At 40.0% G+C, this 19,431-nt stretch overlaps 1 protein-coding gene across 4 annotated transcripts in view; it reads left to right on the top strand.

Annotated features, from left to right (window-relative positions):
- The window catches only part of LOC134039025 (ras-specific guanine nucleotide-releasing factor RalGPS1-like), a 130,276-nt gene that overhangs the window by 30,428 nt on the left and 80,417 nt on the right, over window positions 1-19,431 (top strand). For all 4 annotated transcript variants that reach the window (XM_062484766.1, XM_062484765.1, XM_062484767.1 and 1 more), the window contains exons 2-5: window positions 4,966-5,105; window positions 7,427-7,531; window positions 7,837-7,887; window positions 17,247-17,330. In XM_062484766.1, coding sequence (XP_062340750.1) covers window positions 5,049-5,105; window positions 7,427-7,531; window positions 7,837-7,887; window positions 17,247-17,330 — 297 coding nt within the window. In that variant the 5' untranslated portion in view covers window positions 4,966-5,048. The remainder of the gene's footprint in view (window positions 1-4,965; window positions 5,106-7,426; window positions 7,532-7,836; window positions 7,888-17,246; window positions 17,331-19,431) is intronic.

The raw sequence follows: 19,431 nt of genomic DNA on the forward strand, positions 1-19,431 counted from the left end.
GAGAACCTAAGAATGGCTGTGGAAACCTTTAAGCGAGATCTTTAGAGATACCTCTTTAATCTCGCCTATTATTCTCTTTGATATGTATTGTGGCTTTAAAAGTCAGCGGGATGGATAGGGACGTCGTAGTCTGCAGTGTGTCTTCACCATTCTGCTGAGCGGGATGTAAAAAGCCAGCAGCAGAGATTGATACTTTGTGGTCTGTACTGTCTTTTTACTATTGCTGCTGAGTGGGCTTTACAGTCCAGTAGCATCTCCACTAGCTCTTCACCTCTGCTGCAAAATTAGCATCACAACCTTGCTGTTAAGTGTTTCTTGTGTTTTGTAATGCTTTTTGTGTCCTATGGTGTTTCACGTAATATAGGCCCATTTAGGCAGGTAAGTAAATGGGCCTCTCGTTAATCAAATACTTTCCAGTAGCTTGCTTTTAAATGCTTTGTGTGTTTTGTAATGTATATATTCTTAAAGCACATATATTTGTAATATGGTGGCAATATGTTGGCACTTCACATTCTCCAGGAGAGTGCTCGATCGTCTCATTTCAGAGAGGTAAGGGAAGAACTTTTACAGTTCTCCTATTGGCCCAAATGGGTGATCTGGTTTTTTACTTCCCTCTCCCCCCCCCCTCTTCTTCCCCTCTGTGAAGCATTGTGTGGCCTCCTGGTATGACATGTGCTAGATAAATAAAGTTTGATTGATTGAGTTTGAAAAGTGGAAAACTGTTTATATGTCACCTTGGATAAAAGAATCCACTAAGCAAAATAGATGAATTAATTATGTTGTCTTCACCCCCACCCTCAATTCTTCACTCAGTGTATGCTTGGCCTGTCTTTCTTTCCTTTAATTTGCCCTTTCCTACTTTTTGTTTGTTTCTCTTTGTGTCTCGTCTACTACTATTTACTTACTTACTGAAAACACTTCCTCATATCATACATTTTTCTTGTATGCGTTCTAAACAGATGTAATGAGTGGATATCCTTGCATGTATGGCTACCTTTCACATTTTGTGCAATGGGTAAATGCCAAAATGCTTATTTAGTAGATGACACTTAGCTCAGCTCCATCTTTTTCCCTGTCTCTGGGCCTTCCTCTGCTCTAAAGCATAAAACCTTAATGATAAGTTATATTAAGAACCTCCATTGCTGTTGTAGACAGAAGTAGGGCAAAGTCAAATTAAGAAAACCGTGCCTTACCATGCCAGGCTACAATATCAGTTCCCCTCTCCAGAGTGACATGGAGTTTGCTGCCATCTAATGGGTAATGTAGTTAACAATGCAGAAAAAAAACGTGGGCCGTGTACACACACCTGCTGTATGAAATGCTCTCCTTGACGTACCTAGTTGTACAACAGTTTATTGCTGTAAAAATACTTTCAAGAGTATAACTCTCATCAACACAGTTTGGCATTGTTTCACTGTTCTCTAATGTACCGGGGAAGCAATCTACCTTACTGAATTACGACTGACTTACTATCTGCTGTGCTGCAGCATAAATGTTAAATCAATAGCCATCAGAGGATTGGTGCTATTAATTTAACGGACACCCTTCTATATTATGTTTTTCTCACCATGTCTTTGGCATCGAATATTAATGTTCCTTTTTCTTCGTAGCCTGTATTTTAGTAGGCATTGGGCAACAGTGCTGGCAAGGTTGTTGCGTATGGCCCTATGAATATTTTGTCTGTTACTGCATGCTAACGCTGGGTCTGTTCACTTTTGAATTGTTAACGTTTTCCTATTGCTGCTGCATGTCAATATTGATTCCTCAAATTAGACGTACATTTGAGACCATCCTGCAAAGCAGAATAGATGAAATGCAACTTTGTACGTCCAACATAGTGTTGGACGTCAGTAGACTAATTTGATACAATTTGGTAATATTGAATATGCATTTCATTTTCATTTTTGACATACCTGCTATATTAAGTTGGTTCTCTGGACTAGTGCAATGCTTCAAATCTGGCACTGGAGGGTTGTTGTTTTTCATGCAGTTCAATGATCATACTCAAGATGGCATCTTAGCATTGCAAATCATAATAGGTTGGCTGGGTGTCTATTTTACAGGAGCTTATTTGAGGTGAATCATACCCTGTCTGTTTGTGGGTTTGAGATTTCAAATGAAAAACAATAATAGAAACCGTTCTCACAATTTGTGGATTTTTCACGTCATTTGAATGTTTTCTGAGTTTATTCTATCAGATGAGAACCTTAAGGATGATCAAGGCCCTGTTAATGTCTTGCCCATTTCCCATAAATGAGTCCCATACTTCTTGAAAATGTCTTGGCTGGTTTAAATTTCCAGGCTGGCGTGCAGCCCTTCCATAAAACATTAATGTTTTGTCCTCCGTATATGTGCAAATTTCCGTTGTAAAAGTTGCATAGTTTCCTATGTTTCCCGCCTTCTATTCTGGCAGTTGGTCAGGTACTTCCTTCTCGCGCATCAAATTGGCATGCTTTTGGACTACACATTTTGGCACGTGAAATGTGACAAGTGAGGACTGTGGCTATGTGTGGTGACAACAATTTCATCCGAGTGCAATTTTTTTTTGCCATAATATTCATATTACAGGCCATGAACTGTGACAGATGTATGAGCAAGAGGGTCAAAGTTCAAGGTGCAATATTATAACAACAGTACATACTTTGCGCAGCTACAGTATGTACCAAAAGTAAAAGAATGATATTTGGGACGCAGGGTTAGCCTGCCTCAGATGTTGCCCTGGTTTTTCCTTCTTCCTCTTCGAAAGTCCTTACTGACCTCCACCAAGCTTTTTTACTTACCAATAGAGAACTTCTGACCTCCACCAACCCTCCACCTAAACTTCACTACATGTGTGTTTCCTCTCCAATGTGCCTGCTTTCAGACCTCAGACCCAACCTCCACAGGCACCCGCCTGGTAACCTAGTCTACCTCCCACAGGACCCGTTTAAGGATTTCCCAGTGACTGGAGGTTTATCGATCTACCGGTCGTCCAGCTGACTTAATCACAGCTCACACTGAGATGCAGTCGCTTCAGTTTTTCATTCTCACAAAGACCCAGATCTCACAGGATAATAACACCACTCTTGCCATGCTGTCTATGGGCTTTTCTTTCTCGCACACTCCGAGGACCTCGGAGGAGGTTTGATGTTTCTTACCTCTCCATAGTTTCCCTGCTTCCTCATTTGAATTCCATGCGGTAGCCGTTACTCATCTTGTCAAGATCTCCATCATTGTACTCTTCCGCCACCCACCTTCTCTTGGCCTTGTCCTTGATGAACTGGACTCCTCACATCATTCCCTGAAGATGGCACCGCTGTGACTGTATTGGGCAACTGGAAGTCCAAGACCTCCCAGATGGACGGTGTCTTCTCACCTCTGCAGTCCTTTACCTTTTGCTTTCTCTTTATCCCCTGGAACTGGAAGGCTGGCCACCAACTATACCTTGTCTTCACCACTGTGACCCCCCCTTCTTGTGTCTGACCACTTCTGTGGCATTCACACTCTCTCCACCCTCAACAACCCCAAGAATCCTCCAGCTGTCACCAACAGGCAGAACCTTCGCACTCTTTCTTTACCTCTTTGGTTCTCAAGTCTCCTCCCTGCTTGCATCCTTCGCCATGCCTGCAGACACTGCATATCCACCTTCAACTCTTGCCCCTCCCAATCTTTTGACGTTCTCTGCCCTCTTGTTTCCAAACCAGCACGACTGTCACCCACTTCCCCTTGGCTGACAGTTCATCCACTCAGACATAACTGTGCCACGGGCTGCAGAAAGGGAAGCGGTGGAAGTCCAAATTCCCCGACAACCCGGCCTCCCTCCATTCCCTGCTCACTGCATTCATGTCAGTGACGACATCAGCAAAGTCTCTTCTACAATTCTAAGATCGACCCCAGCATCTCTAACCCACACAAACTCTTCTCCACCTTCTCTCCTCCAACTTTAGGGCCCAATTGGAGAAGAAGGTAACTACATCAGAGACTCACTTCTGAGTCACCCCTCACCACCAACTGAAGTGATTCCAGTGAGGACTCTGAAGTGGAACAACTCACACCTTGCGACTTCATGCCCCATCCTCTCCCCCCTTACCCAGTCTGTATCCGGTGAGATTATCCCCTACCTTTCCTCAATCGTCAATTCCTGCTTATCCACTGTATTCTGTATGGTGACACAACCAAGACCCTTACCTATGCTGTAGCCAACAAAACAGCAGGCCCTGCATATTTCCAGGGCATTATCCAGCCCCTATGTACTACGTACCAACTCAGGAGCTTCTCTCTGAAACATTGGGTCGTTGTGCGACCCCTACACAAAGAAGGAAGGGTCCTTGCACCCCCATCATGCGGTGCTTCTCCTTCCATGCTCCAGATGGGTGGAATGACCTCCCTGTTGAACTGCGCACCTCTGCATCCCTACGATCCTTCCGCTGCGGTCTCAAGATGCTTCACCTTGACTAACCCTTCTTTTGCCTCAGTGCACCAAAGGCAGCACTTTGTAGTCATTAGTTCTTGTGATGCCTGCACTACTGTAATCGAGACATTATTGTAAGACTGAAATTTAGATCTTATTATTGGACTGTAGTGTTGTTCTTCTTTCACCATTCATCAAATGGCTAGCTACTGTAAACGAAACATTATTTATTAATTATGCCGCTCGTTATTATTGCGTTGTATTCAAGTAATTGATATGTTATTGTTGCACTGTAATATTATTTTTTGTTCACTGTGCCTGGTAGCTGAGAAGGGATTTCTTTGCAATGTGGCCACTAAATACATATCACTCTTTGACTCTGACTACTGAAATACTGTAGAACTATGCACATTAAAGTCAACCGTGGTGACTTGAATTTTAAATACAAGCGATGTAGTAGCACAAAATCATCCTATCCTCGTGTGTGTGTGTGTGTGGGGGGGGTGTAATATATATATATATATATATATTGTATGGTATCAAATTTAATCAGGACATTCCTGTCTTCCCACCAGGCATGGATGAGAGGTCATGTGTGCTGTCCAGCTAAGGGCCTCGGTTGCGCCTGCCTGCGCACCCCACCTGCACCCCCGTGAGCATGTACCGGAGGAATGGGCTCTCGGATGGTGCCAGCATCAACTCGGGCACCTCAGAGGTGAGGAATATGTCTATTCTCACTCAATTTCAGGCTGTATTGATATTCAAATGGTAATTATATTAAAAACTAAAGAATATGGTGGGGTAAGTTATTATTTGGTAACCCCCATGTTTGCTGGGGTAAGTTATGTTAAAAAGTCTAGAAAGAAAATAACTTCTAATGACCAGCACAACCCTAACATATGAATCACAAACAATGCGTTTAGAGATTTTGCCATTCAAAGTACAGTAGACCAACATAGCTTCAGTGCTGTAACAGGTGTAATAGCTGTGTGCTGTAATAAACCTTGTTCATGCATCGGTAGAGTTAGGGTTGTGGTGGTCATTTATGCATAATGATGAAGGCCATTTGCACTATTGATTGTAAATTTTGGTTAATCTCAAATAATCAAATGTCAGTGTTATGGCATTTGTAATTCTGTAACATTATTACGTAACATTATCCGCAACATTACATCACATTATGTAACATTATTCGTCATTCTATTTTAGGCTTCTTTATATTGATTACAATAAATTACTATCTCTACAAATTAATAAAACAAATGTATATTATTGTAATGTCCTGGTATTGCAATAAATTAAGACAGCCTTTTCCACAATATCTAAATGTAATCATCTCTGCAGGTATCCTTTATTTGTACTGTAAGTTTTTTCTGCCCCACTGTGGGCAGGCCCCCTCCGTGGCCTCAAAGGCTCATCAATCACCAGCACTAGACACAACAGAACTTTTTTCATTGAGCCTATAGTTGAAATATCAGTATTATTCCACCCAGAGTGTTTTCACTTATGAGGCTCAGCATGATTGTAGTTTGCAGTGATGGATTGTTTATAGTTCGGCAATGGAGCAGCTCACCACTCATAACAAAATGGTCTGGCCCCAAATGCGAGGAGGGTTTTAATACGAACAGGGATGAGGTAGTGGCCATGGCACACGGCCATGACCCTTGTGGGTTTTTACCATTCACCTCACGTTACATGTCTCATGTGAGCATAAACACGAAGCCCGCTGGGTTTCCTATGAGTCAACTTGCCGTTGGGTGACCTAGCGTCTCACATGGGCCCAAAGGAAAAGAAAGTCGGAAGCCTGCTACTGATTTTGAAGCTACATAACCTCTAGTCATAATGTCCTGGTATGAGGGAATCGTGTAGTTATGGGACTGACTGACTGAAATTGGTGCACTTGCAAATATATACGCTAAAATTCCTATGCCTTGTGCATATATAGTTACTGCACAATTGGAAACGAATGGCTATCATTGAACCTGTATGCAGAGCCAACATATTCTATGGGATAGGCCAGGTATCCATTTTAGGATGTCTCACAGACAGACCTACACTCACACACACCTACACTTAAATCAGTAAACCCAAATCAGTAACCTCATCTGATGCTAGTGCCAAGATCCTATACTGTAAAATTAAATATAAGGGGAAAATGTGACCCTTTTTTCCATTTCCAGTAGGATTCCCCCTGAGAACATAGATCACCACCTGACATGTATTTGAACATTACAACAACCTAAGAGAAGCTTTGTTAACAGTAGTTTACAGGAAGGAACACGTGCTTGGTAGGTTTATCTCTACATTAAATGTAGAGGCTACATTCATCTCCTCTCACTTTTTTTTGTAGTAAAACCCCTAGTTTTAATGGTCTGTGTGAATAGACATCTTTCCAGAATAGCAGTTTTACTGCTTCAGTTGTCCCTTTCTTTAAAAAAAATGTATACCGTGGACATAGCCACTTGGTTTTTTTATTTTATATTTTCAGGTGGAATCCTTATACCCCATGGATGAGTGGAATTTCATCATTCAGAACATATTGGATAAGGTCAAAACAAGCAATACGAGGAAAACTTTGGGAATGGATATGGCATATGGTCTGATCAGTGAATAGTGTCATGCCAGGAAAATTTGATCTGTTTTTACTCTGTGTAGATTGGATTTGTCAACTCAGCAATTATACAATATCTTTGTGAATGGGAGTGGTTTGTGGTTTGATATATTAAATACAATAGCTTGAAAGCAAACATTTGAAATCTCAAATGGGTATTACGGTTTAGAAAATCGTTTCATCTGCATCTGTTCTAGATTGTTGTCGTCCCCCACTCCCGTCATTTATCTATGTACGTCATGCATTAAATGACCGTTTCACTGATGTGTGTTGATTCATTTATCTGCTTGTCTGTAATTGGTATGTCTGTCTCTGTTGCCAAAGGATCCATTTGGTGGACACCCAAGTTTCGACCGTCAGCCTCTCACTGTCTTGTCTGTCTGAAATAGGCCGGTAACTCTGGTCTGTTCTCTTGGGATCTTTAGGGCAGCAGCAGCTCCGAATCTCTGGATGGTCCGGGCCTGGACTACGCAAAGAGTTACGACGCCGTTGTGTTCGACGTGCTGAAGGTGACGCCCGAGGAGTTTGCCGTGAGTAAAGCTCAGTCCTGTTTACATTTGTGGCAAAAAGTTTCAACGTTTACCTCCTTATAGTGCTTTTTTTTACTGAATGGGAAATGGGATACTACTTCTAGCCCCAAGAGGACTATTACACGTTATGATGTACAGCAGCCCTGTAAACTCTTAAGTAATAATTAATGATGATTAATTACTTTCTTCAGTGAACGTCCTTCAAAAGAAGTCCTCCGGCATCATTCACAACCAGACATGTGTGCTTATGCAATTACTTTTGTGTGTATCGGGAGACTAAATAGATTCATATCCTGTGATTTCAGAGCCAAATCACACTGATGGATACACCAGTATTCAAAGCAATACAGCCAGAGGTAAGAGCAAAAAGACAAACTGTCAACTGATTATTCATTTTTGGAGAAGATGTTTAAAAGACCAAAGCATACACTGAGTGATGAAAAAGCCTGTGTCTTCCTTCTCTCGACCTGTACATTTTGAGTAGAACCAACGTTCAATTGTCCATCAATCTTGCTGACTGATTCAAACCAGATCAAAGTTTCAGTTTTTTGTTGTTGTAAATAACTCATACTGGTTACAGCATCTAGCCACGTCGTATGAAACTTAGCAGGTATGTTGAACTCAAGAAATAACGAATAGTTAATTACAATACTTTGTGATACCTATGATGCCGTGTCTGTTTTTGGTACCTGGTTCCTCTAAAGTTCTAACATTTGAGTCAGTTGCTGTCATTTTCAATACAATTTTATAATTACTTGGAAAGAGGACCGAATTATGTTAACATCTTTTATATTATATTATATTGAACTTTGCAATTAAGCCTGTATGTAGTCCTATGACCAGGCACTTCGTTTTGAAAACCTTGACCACTGCTGCATCCAGAGTTTTTCCGTTCCCTTCCACCGCCCGACCTTAAACGCTCTGTGAGCCTCAGCAAAGCTCAGCTGTTTCCACTCCAACGTACCCCGTTTGGCCTTCCTGCCTGGGCGCCTCCTTTGGAAAACGCCTACACCTGGGAGTTTGGTTTAAAATCCATCCCCTGTTGATGCGTCCCCACAATTGATTTCCACTCCCCCACCCACCCAGCCAAGGTCTTCAGCCATGGGTTTCACTGTTACATCCGTACCATCTGGTTGCCCTGTAAACGGTTCAAAATAGGGGCAAGGTTTCGGCAGTGTAAAAGTGGGCTACAGTTTGAAGCACAAAGCCTCTGGTGTTTTATTTTGCTCTATTCACCTTCATTGTTGGACACATGCACTGTAAACAATCAAATTACTAACTATCCTCAAGTTGTCGACAGAAGTACATTCTGTAGCTACAAAATTGTTGTTATTCTTGGATGAGATTGCCTCTTGTAAAGAACTGTGCCACTGCACCAACACTTGTTCCACACTACCAAAGAAGAATTCTTCAACTGAGCAAGAATACCCATTAGAGCCCGACCGATAAAGGATTTTTAAGGCCGATACGATACAAATATTTAAAAATCCAATATTCCGATATCGGCCGATTATAAAAAAATATTTTTAAAATCCAGAAACGCGTAACAAAACAAACTGATTTCCCTAACAGTAGTTATTTGTAATTTACATTTAGTCACGTTTAGCAGAAGTTCTTATCCAGAGCGACTAAGTACAGGGACTTTCCCCGAGGCAAGTAGGGTTAAGTGTCTTCCCAAGGACATAACGTCATTTGATATGGCCGGGAATCGAACCAGCAACCTTCTGATTAATAGCCCGATTCCCTAACTGCTCAGCCATCTGACTCCTGTTATTATTTCCTCACTAAAATAATATGTTAATGCAGTTTCTGATAAATAAAATGTATAAATACAAACTTAAGATATGAAACCTAATGTCCTTTGAACAAAAACACAAAAAAAATAATATTCATTTATCGGCCATTATAAATGCCAATACCGATAGTTTGGAAAATGCCCAATATCGGCCGATAATATCGGCCCGCCGATATATCGGTCGGGCTGTAATACCCATATCATACATCGACACAGTAAATGAGTAGTATTATTGAAGATGGTTATTAATGAGTACAACTCCAAGTTATTAAATAGTTAAAATTCTATAAAAAATTCTATAAAACAAATTATTTGGTTGCAGAAATGTAGAAGAAGTCAGATTTTATGTTATGAAGCCAAAGCATGGCCGATCTGAGAGAACTCTGACATCATGTTGCCTTTTATGTTATTATCACCTGCTGGGGCTGTTGAAAGCAAGGCTCTCTTCGTGAGAAGGTCTTGAACTCTGGCAAGGTTATAGGCAGTCATAGAGGTGTTAAGAGCATGATTGCCTTTGTATGGTAATGATTGATCTGGTTAACAAATCGAATCATCCGATCTTTATCACTGCTCCCCCTCTTAAGTGTAAAGATTTAGGCTGTTCTCATGAAAAAACGAAACAAACAAACCAAAAAAACTTTCAGAGCTGGAGTGACTGCCTTTGTTGAAATTGTATAAACGCAGTGTTTACTTTTGCTGCCAAATTGTCTGTTTTGCTGGTAAAATAAACCCGTATTTTTTTCTTGCATCATGTAGGACAGCATTTTCTTCTATTATATTAATATTTAAAGATTTGTTTTATTTCTCCTATATTCAGTGCTACCTGGTTGAGTTTTACAGCTACGCTTTCGTCATTGTTATACTTTGGAGACAGAGGTCCTTTGACTTTGAGACTCAACATTGCGATAGGATGTTTCAGGTTTTCCACAGATGGTCAGATTGTACTGTTTTTGTTTTAAGAAGAAGGCATACCTTGATTTAGAAAAAATGATAGTGCCCTGGCAACATTTCACAGGTGATTTTTCTCATGTTTGTATGCTGTTACAAGTAAAACTTTCATGGTGAGCTGATATTTGGTTTTGGATCATTTACAAATGAAAGCAGCTCCAAGTTCCCATAAGGCAATGTTATAAACCTTCAGTTTAACCTTCAGTTTCTTTTATGGCTGTTTGGGCTGTAAACAAGATCTCAATAACCCCTGAAGTACTCAATTTTGTTACATTCCAAAACTGTCAAAAAGGCTAGACTGTTTAGAAAGAACTGTGATTAGAATCCATAAAACCATCATAATAAGCCCTGGGAAAATCAGGTTTTGTATACTATGAGCATCCATTTCACTGCAGCCTAACATGCTTCAATATTACCTCACCTTAATAGGCACCAGATCCCTCAAGGGGAGGGGAGTATGAAATTACTAAACTGACTAAACAAGTTATCTTAAGCACATGTAACAAAGGGAAGAATGCCACACATTTGGATTTCTAAGAAAATATGATGATTCAGAGATTTGTAAAGATTTGTGAGTGTAGCCATAATTACAGTTGGCATGTTTTATATCTCTTTAAAGGCATTCACCCAAAACTGTACTCTCTCTCAACCTTAAGGATCTGTTTTTGGTTCTAACAATCAGTAAGCATGTAACTTGATACCCTGGTCCAAATTAATTAACTGTTTTCAGTCAGTGCAGTTGACGATCATGTTTTCCCTTTGAGGAAACTGAATGTTCTCATGTTTCTTTTGCAAAGTCGAGTTTAAGTCCCCTCCAGTCAAGTGTGTACAAGGAGATCAACATGGAAAAAAAAGTGCCAGGAAATCTATATTCCTTTTTCACAATGGACTCCCAATGGACTCTGGACATGAAAGGACATACTTCCTTCTCTGGAAACCCTTTCACTATGGTCTGCAGACCCAAGGAATTATAGATGAGGTTGGACAACCGCTATTCACTCCTGTCAGCTGGAATAGTGTTTGTGTACCCCCTATTGCCTCTCTTTATGTCATGGCACCTTTCTTTCAATGCCCAGCCACTGACCTCTACTGCTGTACACCAGGGCTTAGCCTAATGTGGGAAGCACACCTGCCAAGCAGACATTTACTTCACTTGCTTCTCAAGTCCTGTGCAAGGGTGGGAACCCCTGTCGTAATTGCTGGATAAATACAAGCTGAAAACCATTCTAGCAGCTTGATGCCTGACAAGAAATGTGAGGTTGAGAGTACCAAAATACTGGTCTTAATATGGACTAGGGCTGCAACTAACGATTATTTTAATAATCGATTAATCTGTCGATTCTTTTTTCGATGAATCGGATAAAAAAACAAAAACAAAAAAGCATTAATTTCCAACCCTTTATTCAAAAACAGAACTGACAGTGCAAATTCACAGTGCAAAAAATCTTCAGAATGTGCACAAAGTTTGAAAAAGTTATTAATATTAGCATGGATTTAATTCTATTTTCCAAGATGAGCAATTTATTTGAGTTTTGTTTAAAACTTTATTGAAAATTGAAAGGTTGTGGAAGTAGGCCAGACTTTATTAGAATAATCTGGTGTATATTTAAGATTTTTTGACACAATTTTGAAAAGTTAAGATTTGCGAGGATTAAGCTATTTTCAAAGATTAGTGATTTTCTATCATTTTATTTGAAACTTCATTGAAAAAGTAAAGGCTGTGGAAGTATATCAGACATTGTTAAGATACTCTGGTGTCTGTTTGAGGTTTTATATTCCCAAAAATATTATAAGTGTACATTTTTCAAAATGGTATGGGTTGTTTTCACCCGGTCCCTAACGCGATGCTGCAAAGTAGCGTCTTCCGAATGTGAGACGAATGTCGAATATGAAACTAACTTCACCTCGGTCAATTAACACATTGTTTAGTGTGTATGTATGATGTATTTAGTGTGAAATTCTCCCACACCTTGGATGACTTGGGTCGTACTGATTTCACTGCCTCCGCCATGTGTTTCAGAACAACGTTACTCAACAACGTCTCTCTGATGGCCTTTCCTCTACCTCCGCTCCGCGCTCAACTAAACTTTTTTTTTTATACTCAAACATCTCTGAGACATATTGAGTGGCGTAATAATCGCGCGACACAACGAATCGATAATGAAATTCGTTGCCAACGCTTTTAATAATCGATTTTAATCGATTCGTTGTTGCAGCCCTAATATGGACAAATCGAAGGCGTTTCTCAGGCTGTCATTCTATTTTTACACAAGAGGTTCAAGTCACCTGTAAAAAGGTTTGATGGAACTGTGGTTACACAAAGTAAAACAATGGAAAATAGTATATACACATCAGTTAATATCCGACCTATCAACCAGTCACACCACTCAAATCAACTAGGGCCAAATATTGCAGGTTTATGATCCCAAAATACAGTTGTTGTATGGTAAAGAGCAGAGGTTATGTGAATTTGCAACATCTATGTAATAATGGAATTCTTTCTTGAGGCATGTATATAGCGATCAACAGGAACAATGTTTAGTCTCTTCGGTCAGTTATCATGTCTTATTTATGCGAATGTGATACAGAAAATATAAAACTATTTTACAGCATTGCATAGCACAAAGGAAAAAATACAAATATTAATGTAAACATAGCAAACGCCCCTTAGGCAGAACTGTATGCAAGCACTGTATGGTGTATTAGGCCTACAATTATGACAATTGGCTCAACCATTGTGCATGTAATGACTTCTGTTATGAACTAAATGCCTAGATGTTTGTGGTGATGAGACAATTTAACAGAATCAGAATTCGTTTTATTCGCCATGTATGTTATAGAAACACGGAATTTACTGTGGCAGGGAGGTGCAAAACACTAAACATATACAGATCTTAAATTAAGTAAAAGTACAAAAGTTGAACTATTTCTAAGAACTAAAACATTTGTACTTTTACTTAATTTAAGATCTGTATATGTTTAGTGTTTTGCACCTCCCTGCCACAGTAAATTACGTGTTTGTAACCAACAGAGAACCAATGTAATACATTTTGATCAACATAACATAAGCAATACATTAGGATCTATCTATAATTCCAATTTTATCACGGGCACTGTGCACTGTGCACTATCTATAGTGCAAGTAATCTGTATTTGTGTGTTGCACTGACATCTTAATAACCGATTGCATCATGGGCACTGTGCACTAGTTCACTGTAATTGTCAATGTAGCTGGTGGAGTACTTCCTTTTCTCTTTAAAAAAAAAAAATATATATTTTAGCTGTCAACCATTTTGTCCTTTGAATATTTGCAGTGATCTGCACAATACATTTTATACATGTTCCATTGGATATAAAGTTTATGTCAAAGTTTGTCATTGAGAATTTGTCAACCCCAACACATTTTAAGGAATACCAGACGGGGTTGGGTCCGAGCGCAGTTTAATTAGAATAGTCGGACAGGCAATGATCGGTACACGGTATGACAGGGCAATATAGGTGATCCAAAAATCGAGAACACGAAGGTCAGGAATGGTACACAGATTTAACAAGGCTCGGCCTGAACTAGAAACAAGATCAAGACTTCGCACCGGACACAACACAAACAAACACTTAAATACTAGGACTCTAAACAAGACACAGGTGCAGCCGATTGTCCTAATAGTCTGGGGATGCCGAGCGCAGCAGCCAATTACCAGCTGCAGGAGGCTCTGGCGTCACACACATGTAATTGTATAGACGGGTGGCTTTTTGGGTGGAGGTCCTTTCCTTGGAATTCAATACGAAGTACAACATTGATTCAAAAATAGTACACAACCCAAAACATTAAAGTGAAACAACACTACAATTTTCTAAATCTAACTGGAATGGCAGGATTATGCTTGTGTGTCTGTGGCTCGATTATCTCGAGAACCGGGCACTGTGTACAGTTTAAGATTGGGAGTGTGCTGTGTTGTGTGGGACATTGTTTGTTGGAGCAGTTGGCTCTTAAAACAACAACAATATATATCTGAAATGTGGGCATTCGCCACCTTGTTGAGCTGCACTACGTGACGGAGCGATGGATCACAAGTTACCAACGGGCACTGCACTAGTATGTGTGCGTATACATGTATGTAACGTGACTACACAGTGAAACACTTAAGCTCATGTCACTTAAGCAAAAACACAAGGTTTTCACCTACAGCACAACTCTGATATTTTCCATCGACTCTGTTCACAGCTGCTCAGAGCATCATGCAGTATGCACTCTCGGAACTGAGGAGCTCAAATTCACTGGGCCAGTGGCCAGAAACATCTGTGAAAGCAATACTATCGTGACAACAACAATTACAAATTCTGAAGATCATTTAGTCTCCTGGGAATGATAAAGTATCACTGAAGAGAGCTTAAACTTGCTTTTCTCTGCAAAGTCTAAACTGCATAGCTGAGTTGTGGGTTTTATGGGGGATGGGGGGGTGGAGAGACAGTCGCAGTATCGATTTTTACAAAGCAAAACAATATTTTCAGTGTCTTTATCCAGAATGCAGTCATTGCATTTTTGCGTTAAAAGCCATAATTTGCTTTTACTGATTCAATTTAAGGAGACAAGGAGCAACAAAGCAATGGAAAACAATCGTAATAAAAAAAAAATATCACTTGTTACTTTTGCGTATGATATTTTCTTGCACGACTGCCCTATTACAATAAAAATGCTGCTTAGACCTGAACTCGTCAGTTGAGTTGGGCAAAGTATTCAGCCCTGTGATTTATTACCTATCTACTATTGGAGAGGTGTAAATATGTTTGTTTGTGGGACTGAGGTCCACTCTCCAAAGAGTAGATTTATATTGGAGGTCTGGATTTGTCTCAAAACTACATTATTTCCCTTGATAGCAGCTGAAAATCTGTGGCCAACAAGTTGTGCCAAAATTGCAAAAATACTACTGTAGTCTTGCTTGAAGTAAGAAAGGAAAAGTAAATTGGAAGCCATGTGATGTGGCTTAACCTAATACCCATGTATAATTGTTCCATATGTAGTACAATTTTTTTTTTTTAAGCACAGGAAATGTTCTGTGTGTAAAATAATACATGTGCTTTGAATGTTATATACTCTAAACTGAAGGCTACAATATGCACAAATGTTGTAATGTCTTCTAATAGCCACGTCATTTTCTTTTTTCTAGTTTAGAGGTACAGAAGTGAAATGTTTAGAGCCTATACAGTGCTTTAGTGTTACCCACATGGCACCAAGTCCATCTACTAAGGACCTGCTGATTCAGGGGGAAAGAGTTGTAACCATTTTCAGCTGCATTTTCAATCGTCTCTCTATAGGCGCCATCCCATAAAATCAGAGGTCTAGAAACGGGGGGAGAGCTATAAATATTATTATTCATACCGGAAGTAAACCTGACAGATCAGACATAAAAGTCAGTGAGAATTGTAATTTCACAGAAAGAGACGGAGTTCACTGCTAAGTCAAGCAATTTTTTACTTACATGGGAAAATTCAGGACTTGCCAAGATCGTAGGTTGAGATAAAGGTGGAAGAATCAAGAAAGGATCTGTGTTTGTGTAGCACTGTAAAGAGATTGCCTGTTTGTCAATGGGATTTTTCTCATCCTTAACATTTGGCTCCCAACAGTAATGTATCATGTTTTTTTGTTTCCTTAACAAAAGCTGTAGTTCCAAAAGTTTTGATATTGAATAAAAGTTGCCATTTGAAAAAACTGCTGGCACCTGCATAATGTCTTTCTATTGGAAGACTATTGTCTGGATTGCAATAAAGGCAGTGAGAAACCAGGGGTCAGATGGCTGAGCGGTCAGGGAGTTGGGCTATTAATCAGAAGGTTGTTGGTTTGATTGTCGGCCATGCCAAATGACGTTGTGTCCTTGGGCAAGGCACTTCACCCTACTTGCCTCGGGGAGAATAAGAGCATCTGCTAAATGACTAAATGTAAATGTAGATGAGTGAGAGACTGCAATTTGAGTTAGAAAACCTTCTAAAGCCACATTCAGACCAGGTATCAAAGATAGACCCTCACAGTCTGTATGAACTGCAAGAAAGTCTGACTGCCCCCAGCAGTTTAAAGCAACAGTTTTCAGGTGTGTCCACAAATCCATAATCTCTGGTGTTTCTCTAATGGGCTCTACGCACTTTATGTTTATTGCTGTTTATGAGCTGTTGTGGACCCAACCTGGAGAGGCCTGTTGGACCCAAGGGTATTGTTAAGTGTAAATATTTTTGTTTAATGATTGGCACTTGAATTTATTTATTTATCTATTTCACAGTTGCACTATTACAGAGGTTGTTTGCCCAATTATTCCTCACATCAAAGCATGGGAAGGCACGCTAAAGAAAACTCTTGAAATACAGCCATGTCCTTGTCCAGGGGAACAACTTTTTGCTAGCCTGAAGATTTCCTCACACTATGATTTCTGAGCTGAGAGTTAAATAAGGTGAAACTATCTAGTTTGAACTGAGCTATGCTCAGACGACACTGCCAACAATTATTTGAGATGTACTGCAAATATGCATCTGTACATGCTGGGAATATATTAGCACCACCCCAAGGCTTCAAACATACTGGAGAGGTGCACTGAAAAACAAATGCACACTTGTCCATATTTCTTTCAAGCGTACCACATGGTGTTGATGGTAATCTGTTATTGAAAATCATCTACCTAATTGCTGACTAACAAGAATTAGTGATCAGATCTTTGGTACCCATTTTCAATGTTTGCATTGAAATGATCTCGAAAGCCTGAGACTCAATGGCCTTGGCTCATTTTCTGTAAAGAACATTAAAAAGTCGAAATTGGTGCCCCACACACATTCACACATTAATTTTACATAGTGTCTGGTGTTTTGAGTCCACATGCAAGCTCTTTGCACAACTCGAGTTCTAACTCAAGCATAACAATCCCCATTGTAATACAGAAGTTCTGTCTATCAGGATAGATGTTGATGTTATTTGTGACGTTTGTGTTTCAGGAGCTGGCAAGTTGTGGATGGAACAGGAAGGAGAAACACAGTTTGGCACCAAACATAGTGGCATTCACACGGCGGTTTAACCAGGTGAGTTGTCCTTGTTTATGTTCCGGTTGCGTTGTCCAACAAGACAATATAGGAACTTCATCAGTGACATGATGTTGGACAGTTTCAGGTATGGGGGTCCTTTCACTCTCTATATGATCAGGTCAGAACGTTTAAGAGGTGTGCGTTAGCGCGTGCCTTTTAAAAATGTCATGCCATGAGGTCATATCCTGCCCTCGCTTCATCTTATCCCAGCTCCCTCATAACAGGAATGAGTGGTGGAACACTACAAAACTACTTTGATCTACCTATTATTGTCAGTGGATGGATGATAACCCTAATAGCTCTTTGGATGGAATAATGGAATACTCGATTGTTCCGAGCCTTGTTCTCACTTTGTTGGGTAGACCACTCATCCGAAGCCATTTCAGATTTTAAAAACTGTAAATGAGGATACTTACTGTTACCGGTTTGATGTTGGTGAATATGTTTTTCTTTCTGACGCATTCTTCTTGTAAAACAGCCAGACTTTAAAGTAGTGCTTCAGCAGCTTAGCGCCTTGCTCTGGCACCTGCCCATTACTCGGCGTACAGCTTCCCAACTGGAAACACAAGGTGGAAATCTTATTAGTCAATCATTTAGGCTATTTGCCAACATGTTTCCCCAACCTATTCTTCTCTCCATATTCTCATCACTTTTCTTTATCATCTCTATGTTTTGAACTAAAAGTATGGGAGGTGGATACATGTGGCAGAGCACAGGTGTAAACTGACGGAATTTTATTTTATTTGGTCCATTTATGAAGTGAAAAGAACTCTCTCTCCAATCCTGTACCTCTAAGCCTTTAAGGGCCATAGAAGCTGCTGTTGTTAATTATCCCTTGTTGGGCCTTAAGGATCCATTACTGGTCATTGTGACAGGCCTTTAGAAAGGCCTCTGTCCTCCATGATGCATGTACTGTATGCTGTACTGCAACATCCATACAGAAAACGGGTAGGTAGGATACGGTTTCTTACAGCTTCAGTATATGTTAAGCTTGGCACTGGATATGCATGCAAAGTTTTTACTTATAGTACTTTCATTTTTGTAATTGGGCTGTAAAATAGAATACAGTTCAAATTGTAACTAAATTATTTTGTGTTTTGGTCACATTATTATGCTTATTTTCCTCTGTCCTCGTTTCACCATCAGTGCCATTTTAAAAGCATACGGTACACTTCAATGATTGATTTTCTGTAATTAACTTTATGATATATTCATAATGGAAGGATTTGTTCATATTTCAGCCAAAGCTCAGCTGGAAGCACATCAGGCATACTTTGAAATGAATGGTTCCATGAATGGTTTTCCTTGTTGTTTCCATAACGAAGTGCTCAGTAAACTTAAATAAAGGCCCACATTTAAACCTAAAAGACCCAGCTGGTTGCTGGTTGTTTTATGATGCCATTAAGGCGAACATGACTATTTGGCTCAGTGTCTATGGAAAGATGGCCTCATATTTAGGGGAACTCTGGGCATATAGTAGGGCCACACGCATACAGCGCCATGGGCCAGACCTTACTAAGTAAGTATCTACCTTCCTCCATTTCTGTCTTATCCATGCAGCGAGAAAGGAGGGGGGTGGAGTGGGGTGGTAAAAATGGGGAGTCAGCTCTTATTCTCTGGAGAATACTCTCAGATTTGAGATGTTGAATGTTTCATCACGATGGAACTGGGCTCTGTTAGTGAAGCTTCAGATTTCTCAAACAAGTTATGCAACATTCTTTCAAAAAAGAATTTGAAAGCTTTAGAACTAGAGGCATGAATGTTAATTTGACTTGATTGGCTTCAGGGAAGGATGTTTTAGTCTTATAGGATTAGGTTACACGTAACAAATGTGATTGATTATAGCTTCAGAAACAGCAGGTTTACATTACGTCCATCCTGGGGAGAGGAACTTTTCTCATCAGGGAAAACAATACCGTTACCCACTACAAATTCACAACAAACAAAAGCATTTACATGTATGTCACTGCTTCTCTGAAACGTTCCTCGCACTTAAAACGGAACACTGTTTAGTACTTCAGTATGGAGGGCAGAGGAAAATGTTTTTACTTACGTCCTGAGATGATTTATTACTCTCCTCAAAGTACATTTAATGTCT

This window comes from Osmerus eperlanus, chromosome 18 (assembly GCF_963692335.1).
Source record: "Osmerus eperlanus chromosome 18, fOsmEpe2.1, whole genome shotgun sequence".
Classification (NCBI taxonomy): domain Eukaryota; kingdom Metazoa; phylum Chordata; class Actinopteri; order Osmeriformes; family Osmeridae; genus Osmerus; species Osmerus eperlanus.